General features: G+C 40.6%; 1 protein-coding gene across 5 annotated transcripts in view; it reads left to right on the plus strand.

Annotated features, from left to right (window-relative positions):
• Positions 1 to 4,423: 4,423 nt before the first annotated feature.
• Positions 4,424 to 20,000, plus strand: part of LOC115230564 (ceramide synthase 5) — a 43,702-nt gene continuing 28,125 nt past the window's right edge. For all 5 annotated transcript variants that reach the window (XR_004997517.1, XR_004997516.1, XM_036499700.1 and 2 more), the window contains exons 1-4: positions 4,424 to 4,592; positions 9,367 to 9,473; positions 10,867 to 10,924; positions 11,933 to 11,983. Coding sequence is in view for 3 of the 5 variants with exons in the window: in XM_036499700.1 (XP_036355593.1) it covers positions 4,437 to 4,592; positions 9,367 to 9,473; positions 10,867 to 10,924; positions 11,933 to 11,983 (372 nt within the window). In the remaining 2 variants the exon portion in view is untranslated. The remainder of the gene's footprint in view (positions 4,593 to 9,366; positions 9,474 to 10,866; positions 10,925 to 11,932; positions 11,984 to 20,000) is intronic.

A 20,000-nucleotide genomic window follows, 5' to 3' on the forward strand; every position in this document is an offset into this window, starting at 1 on the left:
TATATTATATAATAATAGTATAGGCGGCGAGCTGGCAGAAACGTTAGCACGCCGGCGAAATGCTTTGTGGTATTTCGTCTGTCGTTACGTTCTGAGTTCAAATTCCGCCGAGGTCGACTTTGCCTTTCATCCTTCCGGGGTCGATAAATAAAAGTACCAGTTTCGCACTGGGTCGATGTAATCGGCTTAATCCGTTTGTCTATCCTTGTTTGTCCCCTCTATGTTTAGCCCCTTGTGGGTAATAGAGAAATATATATATATATTAAAAGCCTCGTGGTGGTGTGTGTGTATATATATATGGTTGTATATATGTATGTGTATTATATCTGTATTATATATATAAATATTATGTGTATATATATGTGTGGTATATATCTGTATTTAATATAAATATGTATGTGTCTATATATGTGTGGTTATATATCTGTATATATATTATTATATGTGGTGTGTATATATATGTGTATATATATGTTTGTATATGTGTATGTATATATAATGTTTGTATATGTGTGTGTATATATATATGTTGTATATGTGTGTGTGTATTGTATATATGTTGTATATGTGTATATATATATATGTTGTTATAGGTGTATATAGATATATGTTTGTATATATGTGATGTGTATATATATGTGTGTGTGTGTATGTGTACATGTTGTGTAGATATATGATATGTGTGATGTATGTATATGTACATGTTTGTGTAGATATATATATATATGGGTGTGTGTATAAATGTGTGTATATGCGATCCAGAGTGCGTTATCTAATAATGGCTTTTCAAAAGGCTATTATGTTTAAAGGATCATTAGCCAATATTCGATTCATTCACAACATTACCTGGCGTACGCCCATGCATGGTACGCATTGTGTGTGTGTACATCACTGTATCTACCTGTACCTCTCCTCCTCCTACTCTCTCTCTCTCTCTCTCTCTCTCGTGTGTGTGTGTGTGTTTTATTACCTTGTACTGTGTCAACCTGGTTTTATTTCTCTTTTAAATTTCTTCTTGATCTAAATTGATTGTTGAAAATACAAAGGAACTAACCTTGTGACTTTCTCGTCGGACACCTTATTAGCTGGACAGGGGACGGGAGGGAAAGGGTTCTGTGGGGGTGGGTGTGTGTGCAGTGGGGGTGCGGTGGGGGCATCAGGAAAGAGATCAAATATAGGTGTGGTCAGTTCGTTGAGACGGATCTCTTTGTAGTTTCTTGTGTAAAGTCATGCTTCATTGATTACTGGAAAACTTGCTCTACCAGATCAAACTTAAAATGTTTGTGTCTGTTTCTCTCACTGTGTGTGTGTGTGTGTGTGCATGGCTCTTTCTTACTATGTGTGTACGTGTGTGTACCTGTATATATATATGATATATATATATGTATATGTATACCTATTACTCATTATTGTTTCAGTCATTTGACTGCAGGCCATGCTGGTGCACCGCCTTTAGTGAGCAAATCGACCCCAGGACTTATTCTTTGTAAGCCCAGTACTTATTCTATCGGTCTCTCTCTTGCCAAACCGCTAAGTGATGGGGGCATAAACACACCATCATCGGTTGTCAAGCATGCTAGGGGGATAAACACACACACACACACATAATATATATACGGACGGGCTTCTTTCAGTTTCTGCCTACCAATCCACTCACAAAGCTCTGGTTGGCCCGAGGCCATAATAGAAGACACTTGCCCAACGTGTCACACAGGGACTGAACCTGGAACCTCAAGAATGGCCCCCTGGGAGCTCCCCGATGCTGATGAACTTGCTCTTATAGCTGAATCACTAACTGAACGAGAGAATTTTCAGGTGTGAAAGTAGGGTCTAGAATCGAAGGTGCCTTTGAGTTAACTGTAGCAAAAACCAAAGTCTTAGTAAGTAGGAAGGCAGACAAATCACAAATCCCTTCAGGTAGATGACCCTGCTTGATCTGTAGAAAAGGCAAAGGTAGAAACTCCATAAGATGTACCCAGTGTATGTACCCAGCTATGGACACATAAGTGGTGCAGCAATACCGGAGGAAGGTTAACAGGGAAGATAGTTTTTGTGTGTGGAAGGTACACATGTACAACAAAACACCAAAAATGTACAGAAAATAGGCTCCATCACACACCAGAGGAAAACACTAGAAATAGTTGATAGCTTCCGTTACCTAGGTGACTAAATCAGTAGCAGGGGTGGATGCCTTAGAACATACCTACTAGAATAAGAATTGGCTTAGCATATTTAAGAGAGAGAAATTCATCATCATCATCATCATCGTTTAAAGTCCGTTTTCCGCGTAGCACGGGTTGACGGTTCGACGGGGTTGTGGGGCCAGGCTGCTCCAGCTCAGTCTGATCTGGCAGTGTTTCTACAGCTGGATGCCCTTCCTAACGCAACGACTCGCAAATGTAGTGGGTACTTGTTTACATGCCACCTGCACAGGTGCAAGAGGGTGTTGGCATCGCCAGATTGGTTGGTGCTTTTTTAGTGCCACTCACAGAGCCAGTCGAGGCAGGCTGGCATCGGCCACATTCGGATGGTGTTTTTATGTGCACCAGCATGGAAGGGTCGAGGCTGTGCTGGCATCGGAACACTCGGAAGGTGCTTTTTTATGTGCCCCAGCACAGAGGCCAGTCGAGGCGGGGCTGGCATCGTACATGTACATTATTTACAATTGATGGATATTTGTTCTCAAACAAGATGAGGACAAATATCCGTCAATTGTAAATAATGTAAATTTTGTCTGATGTCTTAACAATACTCTGCCAGCTCTCTGCTTTTGGTCCTTATGCCCTTTCGTTACCGTATTTATTTTGAGATGTTCTGTGTTTCTTTCAATTAATTTTAAATATAACAAAGAATTTAGTAAATTAACTTCGTTATCATTCAGCTAGTGTTAGGAACATAAATTGTGACTAAGGTTTGGTGAAAGATTTTAATTCAAAACTTATGAAAACAAGACATTTGTACTCAGAGCCAGAGGCTGTTTCAGCCAGGTTGGTATTAAAAGGGTTAAGAATTGTTTCTCTATTATATATTTTAACCCTTTTGTTACTGTATTTCTGTTGAGATGCTCTGTGTTTCTTTCAATTAATTTTAAATATAACAAAGAATTTAGTAAAATAACTTGGTTATCATTAAGCTAGTGTTAGGAACATAAATTGTGACTAAGGTTTCGTGGAAGATTTTAATTCAAAACTTATGAAAACAAGACATTTATGAATGGTGGTATATTAATGATTTAGCATTTAAACTGGCCATATCCGGTGCAAATATGCTGGCCGTTTTTATATTGAAAGCAACCAAATCCAGCCTATCACATTATCAAAAGTTCTGAAGCTACGAGATAATGCATGATTAATTAAAAATAATGTGAATGAGAAAGCATTACGTTTGCCCGAATAATCTGAACACTAAGGGATTAATATACTGCGTGTATATATGTGTGTATATATTGATTTGTATATGCAGTTTGTCAGATGAAGTGTAGATGTAATCCCATTGGGCCATCTTTATTACTGAGTATGTCATACCAGTTCTGAAGACCTCGTTAAGACTACTCATGTCCGTGGTGTACTCAGCTGCTTCGCACACTAATTGCACGCGCAGGTAATTAAGTCGATCGGAGATCTGATCATTAAAACCGAGAGAGATCGGTTTACTGTTTAATTAATAGGCTTGTATTTCAATGCGTGTGCGTTCGTTTGAGTGCACGGCCGGGTGTGGACGGTGGGTGGATGCGGGTTTGTGAATGAGTCTTTATATGTATGTCCAGGAGTGGTTTTCCCTGTGTGTGTGTGTGTGTGTGTATGTATATGAGTGTGTGTGTGTGTGTGTGTGTGTGTGTGTGTATTTCTGCATTGATGTCTGTACAAAGCTTGTCAGGTGAACTGTTAGTCCTTTCACTCGTTTCCGTCATTGAGCTGTGGCCATGCTGGGGCACTTCCTCGAAGGGCTTTAGCAGGAGTGGCTGTGTGGTAAGTAGCTTGCTTACCAACCACACGGTTCCGGGTTCAGTCCCACTGCATGGCACCTTGGGAAAGTGTCTTCTACTATAGCCTCGGGCCGACCAAAGCCTTGTGAGTGGATTTGGTAGATGGAAACTGAAAGAAGCCTGTCGTATTGTACATATGTATATATATATGTGTGTGTGTTTGTGTGTCTGTGTTTGTTCCCCTCAACATCGCTTAACAACCGATGCTGGTATGTTTACGTCCCCGTTACTTAGCGGTTCGGCAAAAGAGACCGATGGTCCAAAGCTGTAGTAAAAGAACTTTCCCAAGGTGCCATGCAGTGAGTCAGTGCCACATGGTGGAACTGTACCAGGAACCATGTGGTTGGAAAGCAAATTTCTTATCACACAGCCACACCTGTATATTTTATTGTGTTGTATTGTATTGTATTTTTGTTTCTGTTTTTTGTTTTTTTGCCTCACCTGTTTTCTAATGGTTCCTTGTCTCTTGTATTCTTTCAGATATATTGCAACTCCGATTGGGAAAAGTTTGGGCATTCGGGAAATTAATCACCGGAAACCATCTCCATGCATTTATTTAGAGGAAGCTTTCAAGAAAAGCAGAACCCCCAGCCACCAGGCGTTAGAAGTAGGTCCCTGGATTTCTTTTACTATTCCTTCTTGTACAAATTGTTTCTTTCTGAATATTTTTTTGTATTTTGTTGCCATTAGCATCATCATCCTCATCACTACCACCATCATCATTGTCATCATTTAATGTCTACTGTTCCATGCTTGTGTGGCTCAGATGGAGTTCATTGAGGCATCTTTTCTACAGTCGGATGCCCTTCCTGTTGCCAAACCTCACCTGTTTCCAAGCAACGTAATGCTTCCCCATGGCCAGAAATTTTCTCACAGAATATTGGAAAGGAAAGACACCGCTTGTAGGGCAATGGCACTCATTTACGACTATCACATGATGTCAAGACAAGGAGGACATACATACATACATAAAGGCAGCGAGCTGGCAGAATCGTTAGCACGCCGGGCGAAATGCTTAGCGGTATTTTGTCTGTCGTTACGTTCTGAGTTCAAATTCCGCCGAGGTCGACTTTGCCTTTCATCCTTTCGGGGTCGATAAATAAAGTACCAGTTACGCACTGGGGTCAATATAATCGACTTAATCCGTTTGTCTGTCCTTGTTTGTCCCCTCTATGTTTAGCCTCTTGTGAGCAACAAAGAAATATACATACATACCTGATATTATGATTTAGGATAGAGAAGAGAAACTGTGCACAGTTGTGGAAATTAGCTGCCCAGTGGATGTTAACATAAAGCTGAAGATCAGTGGAAAAGAGAACACCTATGCTGAACTATTGAGAAATCTGCAGTTACTCTATCCAGATTACAAGTTGGGGCTTATACATGTAATTATTGGGGTCCTGGGATATATAACACATTGCCTAAATACCAATCTTGAGAAATTAGGCTTCTCAAAACCAGAAAGGAGAAAGCTAATTTGAAGACTACAGATCCAATCCATCACCGGAACTGTAAAAATCTTTAAAACTTTCCAGATGTTTATCATTTAAACATATAAGAGCATGTCTAGACATGGGAATGCAGACATAAAACACATACATACCCAGCCACCTACCCTGTTGTTGATGTTGAAATTCCAATGAAGGAACCTTACACCTAGGTTAGAAACCAGTTCTTTATTGGCAAGAAATCTTGAAATAAATTAAATAATGGGACACACACACACACACACGCATACACAAATACGTGTGTGTGTGTGTGTGTATAAAGTGCTCTTCAAAGCTATAAAACCTGAGCATTGGCTGTTTTTTCTTGCGAACTATATTCTACCCAAATTCATGGAACTTGGCTTTAGATAAGAAATGGAGTTAAAGAAGGCAATGCAATATTCAAATTTGTAGAAATCCCCAAATAAATGAGATAATAATTCAAAAGAACAAAGAGAACCAGAAACCCCTTTTTCAAAACTCTTATGCCAGGTTGAATAATGTTGCAAAAATGATGCAAGACAGGGAAATTATGATATATATCAATGATATATATTGGAGTGGTTGGCGTTAGGAAGGGCATCCAGCTGTAGAAAGTCTGCCAAATCAAGATTGGAGACTGGTGCAACCATCTGGTTCGCCAGCCTTAGTCAAAATCGTCCAACCCATGCTAGCATGGAAAGCGGACGTTAAACGATGATGATGATGATATTGATGGGTTTAGATGTCCAGATGTTTAGATGGGCTGGATACGTTGCCCGGCTCACCGATGATCGGTGGACCCGCACAGTTGTCGAGTGGTACCGACCACTCGGAAGGCCTCCACAATGGTGGAGTTACAATTTCAGGAGTGCGATTGGGATCACGTGGATGAGAAAGGCGCGATCCAGAGAGGAGAGGACAGCATGCTGTGACCAGCGATGTCAAACGGACGCCCGACGGACTGGTCGGTCAAGGTGATCAATGATATTCTGATGCAATATCTTAAGAGTAATGTGTTTGACTGCAGCTTCCTGAATTACTCCAAAGTCTCGCGGTTTCATGCTCCTAATCAACCGCTGCAGCGGATCAAGTGGAACCTCTTCCTAGGGATCTTTTATTGCCATGTCAAGTTCATCCACTGACGAATACACATTGGCTGGGTGATTAAGAAGCTAACGAGACTAATAGAAAAAATACCAGGATTTCAAAAAAAAGAAGTCCTGGGGCTGACTTGCTCGACTAAAATACTTCAAGGCATTGCCCCAGCATGGCTGCAGTCTGTCTGAAACAAATTAAAAAAAAAAATATTAAAAAATTAAAATAAAGTATAAGTAATTTATTGCACTTAAGTTTCAACAACAAAATCTTATGAGAGGGTGGGGCTGAAAAGTTCCTAGCTTCAAGTAAAAGAAAATAGAGGAGGATCAGTTAATTATGATTTTATTCAGCATATTCCCCTCTTAGGTTCACACACTTATTGCTGTAGTCCTTCAGTTTTTCTAAACCCTATAAAAGAACTCGGAAGTTTGGGCTCCTAACCAAGCATTTCACGACACCCTTAAAGCTAAGACCTTTTCTGCCCCGACCTCATATATATATTTTATACATACATATGAGGAGTGTTGAAAAGTTCCTGGCTTTGGGTAAAAGAAAATACAGGAGGATCAGTTAATTATGATTTTATCCAATACATTCCCCTCTCAGATTCACACACTTATTGCAGCGGTCCTTCAGTTTTTATAAGCCCTGTAAAAAAACTTGGAGGGTCAGGCCTTGAACCAGGCATATAACGACACCCTTACAGCCAGGGATTTTCTGTACCCCTTCATATATATATTTTATATATACATATGAGGAGTGTTGAAAAGTTCCTGGCTTGGGTAAAAGAAAACACAGGAGGATCAGTTAATTATGATTTTATCCAACATATTCCCTTCTCAAATTCACACACTTATTGCAGGGGTCCTTCAGTTTTTCTAAACCCTGTGAAAGAACTCGGAAGGTTGGGCCTCAAACCAAGCATTTCACGACACCCTTAAAGCCAGGAACTTTTCAGCACCCCTTGTGTGATATACTATAAAAGATTCCCATGATGTTGGGAAATCCAGTCTCTGCTCAGTCACCGTGAGTTTGAAAACCCAAGATACAAGCGATCAGACGAACTATAAAAAGAAGGCAGAGATACATAACATTCCTGATGTCGGTTGTTTGACATAGTTGCTGTGTCATGCAGTCGAACAAGGTCATCCCATGACCTGTATTACTTAACAAGGCTAGAAGTTTGATGAAAGAGCTGATCCAGGCATTTAACCCTTTCGTTACTGTATTTATTTTGAGATGTTCTGTGTTTCTTTCAATTACTTTAAATATAACAAAGATTTTAGTAAAATAACTTAGTTTATCATTCAGCTAGTGTTAGGAACATAAATTGTGACTAAGGTTTGGTGGAAGATTTTAATTCAAAACTTATGAAAACAAGACATTTATACTCAGAGCCAGAGACTGTTTCAGGCAGGTTGGTATCAAAAGGGTTAAGAATTGTTTCTCTATTATATATTTTAACCCTTTTGTTACCATATTTCTATTGAGGTGCTCTGTGTTTCTTTCAATTACTTTAAATATAACAAAGAATTTAGTAAAATAACTTAGTTTATCATTCAGCTAGTGTTAGGAACATAAATTGTGACTAAAGTTTGGTGGAAGATTTTAATTCAGAACTTATGAAAACAAGACATTTATACTCAGAGCCAGAGACTGTTTCAGGCAGGTTGGTATCAAAAGGGTTAAGAATTGTTTCTCTATTATATATTTTAACCCTTTTGTTACCATATTTCTGTTGAGATGCTCTGTGTTTCTTTCAATTACTTTAAATATAACAAAGAATTTAGTAAAATATCTTCGTTATCGTTAAGCTAATGTTAGGAACATAAATTGTGACTAAGGTTTGGTGGAAGATTTTAATTCAAAACTTATGGAAACAAGACATTCATACTAAAGAGCCAAAGCCGGTTTCAGCCGGGTTGGTAACGAAAGGGTTAAACAGGAGGCAGGTGGAGATTAACCCTTTAGAATATAATGTAGCCATATCTGGCACAAATACTCCACCTGTTTTATGGTAAAACTGACCAGATCCAATGTCTCGAACCTACTCTGCAATGTCATTCTAAAAACAGGCAAATGTTACAGGCAAATCATCCCTCATCCCTCAACAAAATCACTCCTGTCTTTAATCCTTTGATATTTAATCCAGCCATATCTGGCCTAAATATTTCTACCTGTTTTATGTTGGAACTGACCAGATCTGGCCTTCACACTGACCCTACAATGTCATTCCAAAATTGGTGGGGGGGAGGGTAGCAGCCAAACATAGCTGTATGGTTGAGAAGATCATGTTATGTGGAGAGAATCCCTGGAGAAGGACATCATGCTCGGAATGGTCAGTGGCAAGAGAGGAAGAGGTCGACGAAGAACCCGCTGGCTTGAGACACCATCAAGAGTGATACCGGAATGGACATAGCCAGTCTGAAAGAAGCGGCCCAGGATAGAACTGATTGGAGGACACTGATCCATCGAGTGACCGAGAGTCGACTTTGACTGAGCAGATAGATAGATAGATGGAGCTCGGAATGGTCAGTGGCAAGAGAGGAAGAGGCTGACCAAGAACCCGCTGGCTTGACACCATCAAGAGTGATACCGGAATGGACATAGCCAGTCTGAAAGAAGCGGCCCAGGATAGAACTGACTGGAGGACACTGATCCATCGAGTGACCGAGAGTCAACTTCGACTGAGCGGATAGAGAGATAGATGTCTCCCTAATAAGTTTCTAGCCTTATGATAATTCCTTGTCGTCGTCATCGGCGGCATTGTCAATATTCTTATTAATATTATTTTCGTTTCTTATTGTGTTTCAGAGTTATTCAAAGAAATTAGATCTTTCAGTAAGACAGATCCAACGCTGGTTTCGTCTTCGAAGGAATCAAGACAAAGCAAACACGCTAACTAGATTTACAGAATCCTGGTAATGTACCAAAGTTTCTTTTACTTTTGCTAGGGGGGGAAAAAAACTCTTGTCCCCGTTTGATAATACCTTATGGCCCCAACCAATCAACCAAATTTGATGGGTGACTAATTACTATAAATAGACATTGTAGGCGCTGGAGTGGCTGTGTGGTAAGTAGCTTGCTAACCAACCACATGGTTCCGGGTTCAGTCCCACTGCGTGGCATCTTGGGCAAGTGTCTTCTGCTATAGCCCCGGGCCGACCAATGCCTTGTGAGTGGATTTGGTAGACGGAAACTGAAAGAGGCCCGTCGTATACATGTATGTATATATATATATGTGTGTGTATGTGTTTGTGTGTCTGTGTTTGTCTTCCTAGCATTGCTTGACAACCAATGCTGGTGTGTTTATGTCCCCGTCACTTAATGGTTCGGCAAAAGAGACCGATAGAATAAGTACTGGGCTTACAAAGATTTGCTCGACTAAAGGCGGTGCTCCAGCATGGCCACAGTCAAATGACTGAAACAAGTAAAAGAGTGACAGATGTGGGTGTACGTTGCTAGAGTGTTGTAGGTGCTTTTATGTGATACCAGCATGTGTAAATTTAATGTGAAACTGGTAAAGTGTAGAAAATTACTATTTCTAAATCTCACAACGAGAGATATTCAGCAAGAGTACTTTGTAGTAAAGAGTGTTTGCCAACATAACATGGCAGTCCTGGTTTAGGACGAATGTTGCTGTAATTTGGCCCCAGGAGACATCATCTCCAGCTGGCTATATGACACGATTCTAAACCAGGACTGCCATGTTATGTTGGCAAACAATCTTTACTCCAAAGTACTGTTGCTGAAAATCTCTCATTGTGAGATTTACGAATAGTAATTTTCTAATTTATAGATCAGTGACTAGTTGTCACTTTGAAAACTATATATTTTTAATGGGAATTTGACAGCGCCACCTCTAGCTGAACAATTATTCTGTGCTGATGAAGGGAAATAACCTGGAAATCGTGATACACAGATAGTGTTTTGAGCTGAGTGGGGGTGCTAGATTCCCTTGTTCGAAAATATAAGGACACAGATCGTGTCGTATAGCCAGCTGGAGACGATGTCTCCTGGGGCTAAATTACAGCAACATTCGTCCTAAACCAGGACTGCCATGTTATGTTGGCAAAGTGTATTCCTATATTTTAAAATATAATTAAATTCTTATTAATTCTAATGTATTCTCTGTGCATTTTCGGCTTCATTTTATGTGTGTGTCTGTGTGTCACAAATGTGATATTTTGACGTTGTATGATGTTATGTGATAACCTGTCCCTGTGGGGATATTCATGGAACGGCATGACACTGTTTCATAACACAGTATGATGCTGTTTGATATTATCTGACATATTTTTCTTTCCATTTCAGCTGGAGATTCACTTACTATTTAACCATATTGATAATTGGTACTATAATATTGTATAATGTGAGTATAATTAAAGCTACATCGTTAAATCTTTAATTTGATATTGTTATTATTAAAGCTGCGAGCTGGCAGGATCGTTAGCGTGCAGGGCACGGTCGTCACCCTGTGAGGTATTTCCAAAATACCCACATACCTGTTTTAACTTCGGAGAATCGATAAAGTACTGTCCCAGCAAAGTACTGGAGTCAGTTGTACCCTTTTCTAAAATGTATGTCCTTGTATCCTCCTCCTCTTCTTCCTCTTCCTCCTCTTCCTCATCTCCCTCTTCCTCCTCCTCCTCTTCTTCCTCATCTCCCTCTTCCTCCTCTACCTCTTGTTCCATCCTCCTCCTCCTCTTGTTCCATCCTCCTCTTCTTCTTCCTCCTATCCCTCTTCTTCTTCATCCTCCTCTGCCTCCTCCTATCCCTCTTCTTCTTCCCCTCCCCTCCGCCTCCTCCGCCTCTTGTTCCATCCTCCTCTTCTTCCTCTCCCTCTTCTTCCTCCTCCTCCCTCTTCTCCCTCTTCTCCCCCTCCTCCCTCTTCTCCCCCTCCCTCCTCCTCCTCTTCCTCCTCCTCTACCTCTTGTTCCATCCTCCTCTTCTTCCTCTCCCTCTTCTTCCTCCTCCTCCTCCTCCCCCTCTTCCTTGTTTTGACTTCCACTTTTCCAACCTTGCATGGGTCAGATGGAATTCATTGAGACAGATTTTCCACAGCCGGATGCCCTTCCTGGTGCCAACCCTCACCTCTTTCCAAAGCAAGGTAGCATCTTCTCATGGAGGGACCATACTGTCACAGAAGACTGGAAATGAACTACACTGCTCGTATAACAGTGCTACTTGTTTACAGCTGTCACCCAACACCAAAGCAAGGGGTGTGTTGCACAGTCAGCACGGCCCTCTTTTGGACTGGGTACACAGCTGAAAGACACAATTTATTTTTTTTTGTTATATTTTTGCTAATGTTTTTATTATTATTTTTGGATATTATTTTATTGTTTTTATTGTTCCATTTTTCTTTTCTTCTTTACAGAAAGTCTGGTTTTGGGATTCAACAGAATGCTGGCCGAATTACCCGCATCAGGTATTAAAAAAATCCACACCCCCCCAAAAAAAGAAAAAAACTTTCACGTATTTTTCTTGTTTAGTTTCAGATTGGCCCACCCCTGTTGAATGAAACGCTGGTCAAAGACTAAGCATTTGTGTAATGGTTTCCTCCCTCATTGGAGCATAGTGGTTAAGAGCGCGGGCTACTAACCCCAAGATTCTGAGTTCGATTCCAAGCAGTGACCTGAATAATAATAATAATAATAATAATAATAATAGATGCATGTGTCTGGTGTACCCTTATCAGACGGGTAGTCATGATGGGTATACTGGGCTTCGTATATTTTACCCCAGTGTCACTTTGATGGCATGAACTGCTCTCTCACTCAATAATAATAATAATAGATGCCCTGATGCAGTACCAGGCAGTGGCTCTCGTGGCTCCTGATCTTAACTGATTGGAAGTGTTATCATGTACATTGTTTTGTCTTGGTATAAAAGATGGGCTACAGCAAATATTCTGCTCAATACCACAGATTTGCTTGTCAGTTGTTTGACCTTAACCAGTTGAGCGTGTCCCTTGGTGGCTGACGATATGTGCATCTCTGATCATGAGCAGAAGTAGTGGGGGAGCATCATAGCCATGTGTTGAGAGGGATTCTTTGGGGTTTGGATAATTCACCTCTGGAAACATGGGTGGTTCGTTCAACATCCTTAAACAAACCTTATTCAGGGACCTTTTGAGCGGGATGGGCTACTCGACCAGAAGAAAATTCTAACTGGGTCCCACCTGCAAGGTCATATGCTGTTCATCTTGATATGAGATCACCATGTCACACACATATGGTTGCGATGCATGTGCCTGGTGTACCCTTATCAGACAGGTAGTCATGATGGGTATACTGGGCTTTGTATATTTTACCCCAGTGTCACTTTGAATACATGCATGGCTCTCTCACTCAATAATAATAATAACATCGAAAAATACCTTAGGAATAAGAACCCAGTATTGATATTTCCTGAAGACACCTGATGAAGGCTGGAGGGTATATCAGCCGCAATGTTGTGATAACAACAAACAAGATGAGGACAAATATCCGTCAAATGTAGTGTAGTAAGTAGCTTGCTAATCAACCACATGGTTCCGAGTTCAGTCCCACTGCGTGGCATCTTGGGCAAGTGTCTTCTGCTATAGCCCCGGGCCGACCAATACCTTGTGAGTGGATTTGGTAGACGGAAACTGAAAGAAGCCTGTCATATATATCTCTCTCTATATAAACGGCAGTTTGTCTGTGTGTGTGTCTGTGTGTCTGTCAGGTTGTACCCTCACCCTGACCTCGGCTTTCAACCGATTCTGATGAAACTTGACACACACATAGCCCAATGTCATAATTCAAAACTAACGCAGCGAAAATTTTGAAAAGTTCCCCCAGTTCTGAAAAAAATCGATAAATTCGACATGGGGTCGAGAATCAGAAACACAAACCACAGACTGTCATGGGGACGCAACTCGACCTTTTTAACTCTCAAACAAAAATTTACCATAATTTTTTTCCATTTTTTTTGCTATTTTTTGGCTATAACTCTCTAAAAATGCTTTATAGTTATTTCCCTTACAAACCCGAGTAACGCCGGGCGATACTGCTAGTGTATATATACATATATATATATATATGTATATATATATATATATATATGTGTGTTTGTATGTCTGTGTTTGTCTCCCTAGCATTGCTTGACAACCGATGCTGGTGTGTTATGTCCCCGTTACTTAGCGGTTCGGCAAAAGAAACCGATAGAATACTGGGCTTACAAAGAATAAGTCCCAGGGTCGATTTGATCGACTAAAGGCGGTGCTCCAGCATGGCCACAGTCAAATGAATGAAACAAGTAAAAGAGTAATGTTTTAGCTTTGTTGTTTATCTCTAAGTAAGCCTTGTCTCAGCAGGCCTCGGGGCCAAAGGTTGTAGCATACCTAGAATGTATACCACTGAGGGCAACCCTTAAGTTTGTCACTATCCTCACAGCCAGACTCCCCAGGAGACTGCAAAGTACTTCCCTCTATAAAAGCATTGCCCAGGATGGGCTCTGCAACCCTTACCCCCCACACTACTGGTTACAAGTGTTCTTGTAGCGATGACTCTTCACCTTTTTTTCGTTATCTGGCACAGTGTATCTAAGGTTACATTATCTAATGTGTACTTTTTGTTTAACCCTTGAAGCACTCAGAATACTCCGTTGCTTTCAATTAATCATGCTTTATCTCATAGCTTTGAGATTTCAATAGTGTAGTTGTTTATTTTTAGAATGACATTGTAGGATAAGTGTGAGAGGCCAGTTTGGACATAAAACAGGTAGAAATATTTAGGCCAGATATGGCTGGTTTAACCTCTTAATGATAAACATTGCCCTTTCCAAGCCTAGCCAGGCTCATGGGCCCAGTTTCCCGGTTTCTGTGGTGTATGTGTTCCCCCCCCCCCCAGCTGGATGGGGCACCAGTCCATCGCAGCGTTACTCAAGAAACAGGAAGAGAGAGAGAGTGAGAGAAAGTTGTGGCGAAAGAGTACAACAGGGGTCGCCACCACCCCCTGCCGGAGCCTCGTGGAGCTTTTAGGTGTTTTCGCTCACTAAACACACACAACGCCCGGTCTGGGAATCGAAACCGCGATCCTCCGACTGTGAGTCCGCTGCCCTAACCACTGGGCCATTGCGCCTCCACGTTTAACCTCTTAGCATTCAGATTACTCTGTCGAATGTCATTCTTATTACAAGGACATTGCAGGACAGGTGTGAGAGGCTGGAACTGGCTAGTTTGTACATAAAAACCCCTACAAAAATATGGCTGGTTTAGTCTCCTAGCATTCAGATTACTCCGTCAACACAATGTTTATTTATTCACAATGTTTTGAATTAATCCTGCTTTATCTCATAGCTTTGAGATTTCAGTGATATAGTTGTTTATTTTCAAAATGACATTGTGGGATAGGTGTGAGAGGTTGGATCTGGCCAATTTGACCATAAAACAGGCAGAATATTTGTGCCTCTTATGTCTGGTTTAACCTCTTAGCCATCAGATTGTTCTATCAGATATAATGCTTATTTATCCACATAGTTTTCAACTAATCCAGCGTTATCTCAGCTTTGAGATTTCGATGGTGTGATTGTTCACTTTTAGAGTGACATTGTAGGATAGGTATGAGAGACTGGATCTGACCATTTTGCCATAAAACAGGTAGAATATTTTTGCTGGATATGGCTGGTTTAACCTCTTAGCGTTCAGATTACTCTGTGAAATTTAGGGCTTATTTATTCACAACTAGCACTATGACCCGGCATGCTAGGTCATAGTGCTAGTGCATGCATATACAGCTGTGTGCGTGCGCACATACACGCGAGTACTGTCCAAATCTCTGACCAATCACATACAGCTAGTTGGCATTGAATTGGTGTATCAAGTTTCAGGCATTTTGATTAGGTTTTGGATAGAAAATTCACAAAAAAGTCACTTCTATTGATTTTTTGATGGCTTTGCGGGGTGACTGGGGAAATGTAAAGATGTGCACGACCACCCTTGGACGGTTTTGAATGACCATAGAAAGTGCGAGCCCTCTAACTGAAAAATTGTGGATTTGTATAAAGGACACACACACACATTTTGCCGTTTATATATATATTTAATGGCTTTGCGGGGAGACTGGAGAAATGTAAAGATGTGCACGACCACCCTTGGACGGTTTTGAATAACCATTCAAAGTGCAATCCCTCTAACTGAAAAATTGTGGGTTTGTATAAAGGACACACACACAGACAGACAGACATTTTGCCGTTTATATATATAGAGATGTTTTGAATTAATCATATGTTATCCTGTAGCTTTGAGATTTCAATGATGTGATTGTTTATTTTTAAAAATGACATTGCAGGGTAGGTGTGAGTGGCTGGATCTGGCCAGTTTGAATTTTTTAGAATGACATTGTAGGATAGGTGTGAGAGGCTGGATCTGGCCAGTTTGAACATAGAATAGGTTTGAATATTTCGGCTGGTCATGGCTGGTTTAAGTGGCAAAACGTTAAGACAGTAGAGTGGGATCTGAGTAGGGTTTTGGCTGCTATTTCTTGCGGCTCTGACAATTGCACAGTGGCTCTCTTGTTCAACTTTCACACGACGATGATGATGATTATGATTATGATGAACTACATAAAAACGAATAAAAATAACCTGTAATGTACAAAGCTATGTAGTTCACTCCCCCCCCCAGCTTTCTCTTCTTCCTCGTTGCTGTCTGTCTGTCTGTCTGTCACCTCTTTCTTTCCTTCTCTTATTCTGTCTTTCTGTTGCAACAGATGGGACTCGATAAATTAAAAAGCACACATACGCACACACATATACACACATACACATACACGCACACATATACACACACACATACACATGCATACACACGCATACACTCACACACATATACACTCACACACATACTCACACACACATTCACACACACACGCATACAGATACACACACACACAAACATATACGCACACACATACGCACACACATACACACACATACGCACACACATACACACACATACACACACACACACAACATTATTCTAATTATCCCTGCTTTTTATGATCTCGTTTGACTAATCACCGTCGTCGGGTGACCAGTGTTGTTGTTGTTACAGTTGTTGTCGTTGAGGTGATGGCAGCGGTGTGAATGCCGTTGGTACCATTTGTTGGTGGTGGTGGTCATATTGTGACTGCTCTCTCACTGTAATTTATGCTTCTCTTGTGTTCACATAATCGTTAGTAGTTGTAGTAGTAGTAGCAGTAGTAGTAGTAGTGGTAGTAGTAGCGGTAGTAGTAGTAGTAGTAGTAGTAGTAGTAGTAGTAGCGGTAGTAGTAGCAGCTGCAGCAGTAGTAGTAGTAGTAGTAGTGGTAGTAGTAGCAGCAGCAGTAGTAGTAGTAGTAGTAGTAGTAGTAGTGGTAGTAGCAGCAGTTTAGCAGTAGTAGTAGCAGCAGTAGTAGTAGTAGTAGTAGCGGTAGTAGTAGCAGCTGCAGCAGTAGTAGTAGTAGTAGTAGTAGTGGCAGCAGCAGCAGTAGTAGTAGTAGTAGCGGTAGTAGTAGCAGCTGCAGCAGTAGTAGTAGTAGTAGTAGTAGTGGCAGCAGCAGCAGTAGTAGTAGTAGTAGTAGCAGTAGTAGTAGTAGTAGTAGTAGTAGCAGTGGTAGTAGTAGTAGTAGCAGTAGTAGTAGTAGTAGTAGCAGTAGTAGTAGTAGTAGTAGTAGTAGCAGTGGTAGTAGTAGTAGTAGCAGCAGTAATAGTAGTAGTAGCAGCAGTAATAGTAGTAGTAGCAGCAGCAGCAGTAGTAGTAGTACTAGTGACTACAATGTTGCTGGTTGTAGTAGTAGTAGTAGTAGTAGTAGTAGTTGTCATACTTCACTAAATACATTAGTCTCCTCTTCCCTCATTTCTCACCACCACCACCACCACCACCACCAGGTACCAGCTATGTTTTACTGCCACCCCCACCCACCCCCTCTCCACACCACTGTCACTCACACTGGTATACTTTTCAGTCATTGTACATTTTGTGCGTGTAACAACCAGACCAAAGATCTTCATTTCTCTCTGCCTGTCTATCCTTCTTCTGTTTGTCATTTGACCTAGTCTGCTTTTCGGCCTATTATCCACCTATTAAGCTTCTCTGATTGCCTGGTTTTAAACTATTTCATTTATCTGATTGTCACTCTAGTTATTTTAGCTATCTTTTTACCAATCTGGTTATTTATCTGGCTATCTTTTACCTGTCGCAATCAGTCAGATAGCCATTTAGCTGCCTGATTGCTGTCTTGCTATTTAGTTATCGAATTGCCTTTCCAGTATTCAACTATCTCATTGCCATCTAGCTATTTAGCAATCTGCATACCTATCTAGCTATTTAGCAATCTGCTTGCCTGTCTAGTTATTTAGCTATCTGCCTGCCTATCTAATTATTTAGCCATCTCTTTATCTGCCTAGATATTTAGCTATCTTATCTGTCTACATGTTTAGTTATATACTTGCTTGTCTAGTTATTTAGCTATCTGCTTGCCTGTCTAGCTATTTAGCTATCTGTTTATCTGTCAAGTTACTTAGCTATCTGCTTGCCTGTCTAGCTATTTAGCTATCTGCTTGCTTGTCTAGTTATTTAGCTATTTGCTTGCCTGTCTAGTTACTTAGCTATCTGCTTGCCTATCTAATTATTTAACTATCTGTTTGCCTATCTAGTTATTTAGCCATCTCCTTATCTGCCTAGATATTTAGCTATCTTATCTATCTAGCTATTTAGCTATCTGCTTCCCTGTTGAGCCTTATGCTGAGCCAATTGTCTATCTATTTAACTGTCTAATTGCCCATCTATCTATACGGTTTTCTGCTTGTCCCTGGAACTATCTTTCAGTTACCCAGCTGAACATTAGTATTTAGCTACCAAGTTGCCTGCCTGGTTATCTAACCATCTACCTGTCTGTTTTCCCTGGTCATTTTGTAACTCTCCGCATTATAGTACATGTCCATTTTTTGTCTGTCCATTTTCTCAGTAACCAATGGTAGCTGCTACATGTGTGCTCTTAGAATCCTTTGCCAGTTCCCCATGTTGCAGGAGTATTGATATTCTAGGGCTCGGCAGTTGGGGAGGCACTGTGTGGAAGCCCATTGTGTGGGTGTAGGTGTGGGTGTGTGTGTGGGGGGTGTCTGTCTCCCACATTGCTTGACAACTGGTGTTGGTTTGTTTATGTCCCAGTAACTTGGCAGTTCAGCAAAAGAAACTGACAGAATAAGTACAAGACTTGACCCCCCCCCCCCAAAAAAAAAAACCAAGTTCCAGTGTTGACTTATTTGACTAAACACTTCCAGACAGTGCCCCAGCATGGCCACGGTTCAATGACTGAAAGAAAAAAAAAATATAGGCATAAGCATGGCTGTGTGGTAAATCATCATTTATTTAGTGTCTGCTTTCCATGCTGGCATGGATTAGACATCCTCGTAACTTAGCGGTTCGGCAAAAGTTACTGATAGAATAAGTACTAGGCTTACAAAGAATAAGTCCTGGGGTCGATTTGTTCGACCAAAGGCGGTGCTCCAGCATGGCCGCAGTCAAATGACTGAAACAAATAAAGGGTCTTTTCGGTTTGACCGGCAGTTTTTTAAAATAATTTCCACGTAACTAAACACTTTTAAACTTCATATACTGGTAGAATGTGTCAAAATAAAACATCATTTTTTCTTGGCTTTATTGAGAAAATTCTATAGTTTGTAAGATATCTGTTGTTTTTTGTCTTCATTTTCTGCAATTTCAACCCATCACTGACATCTATTGAGGTAAAAAACATTCTGTGCCGTATGAATATGTCCCTCGTTTAAGAAACAGATTGGGTTTATTTACATTTCTGAAGAAAAAAAAGATACCCTCCCCCCACCCCTAACCCTAACCCTAAAACAGATTGAAATGCAATAGATCGATACTAGGGTCATAATTATGGGTGACAATTTCATGACACCGCTAGAAAAAACTACCGTTCAAACCGAAAAGATCCCAAATAAAAGAGTAAAAGAATACAAACACACACACACATACAGACATATATAACATGCATGCATGCGTGTGTGTGAGATACTGTCGTGGGAACCTGGCAAAGTGGACATCAAAATGATAACAGTATCGTATCAGCGAAGGGAGATAACTGTTGCAATGCTTGTGAAATGGGCAAATTGAAAAATATCGATTTGAAGCGAAACATTCTTAACTTATTTCGTTTTTGGATTTGGTTTGCAAGATTCTTTATATGAGTTCGTGTGTTGAAGCATATTCTGAGAGTCAAAACTATTGAAAAGGTTGCAAGACGCAACGAAAATTTTAGGGAGATAAAAATAAGAAAAAAGTGGAAATTTTACTGGTGAATGTGTTACATAATAAGGCACAAAAAGTGAATGACTCTCCCCAGACACAACAGAATTCTTAACTTATGTTCTTCCGTTTGACTTTCGATCTCTCAATTCACTGTTTTATTTAA

This window comes from Octopus sinensis, unplaced genomic scaffold (genome assembly GCF_006345805.1).
Source record: "Octopus sinensis unplaced genomic scaffold, ASM634580v1 Contig15794, whole genome shotgun sequence".
Taxonomy (NCBI): Eukaryota; Metazoa; Mollusca; class Cephalopoda; order Octopoda; family Octopodidae; genus Octopus; species Octopus sinensis.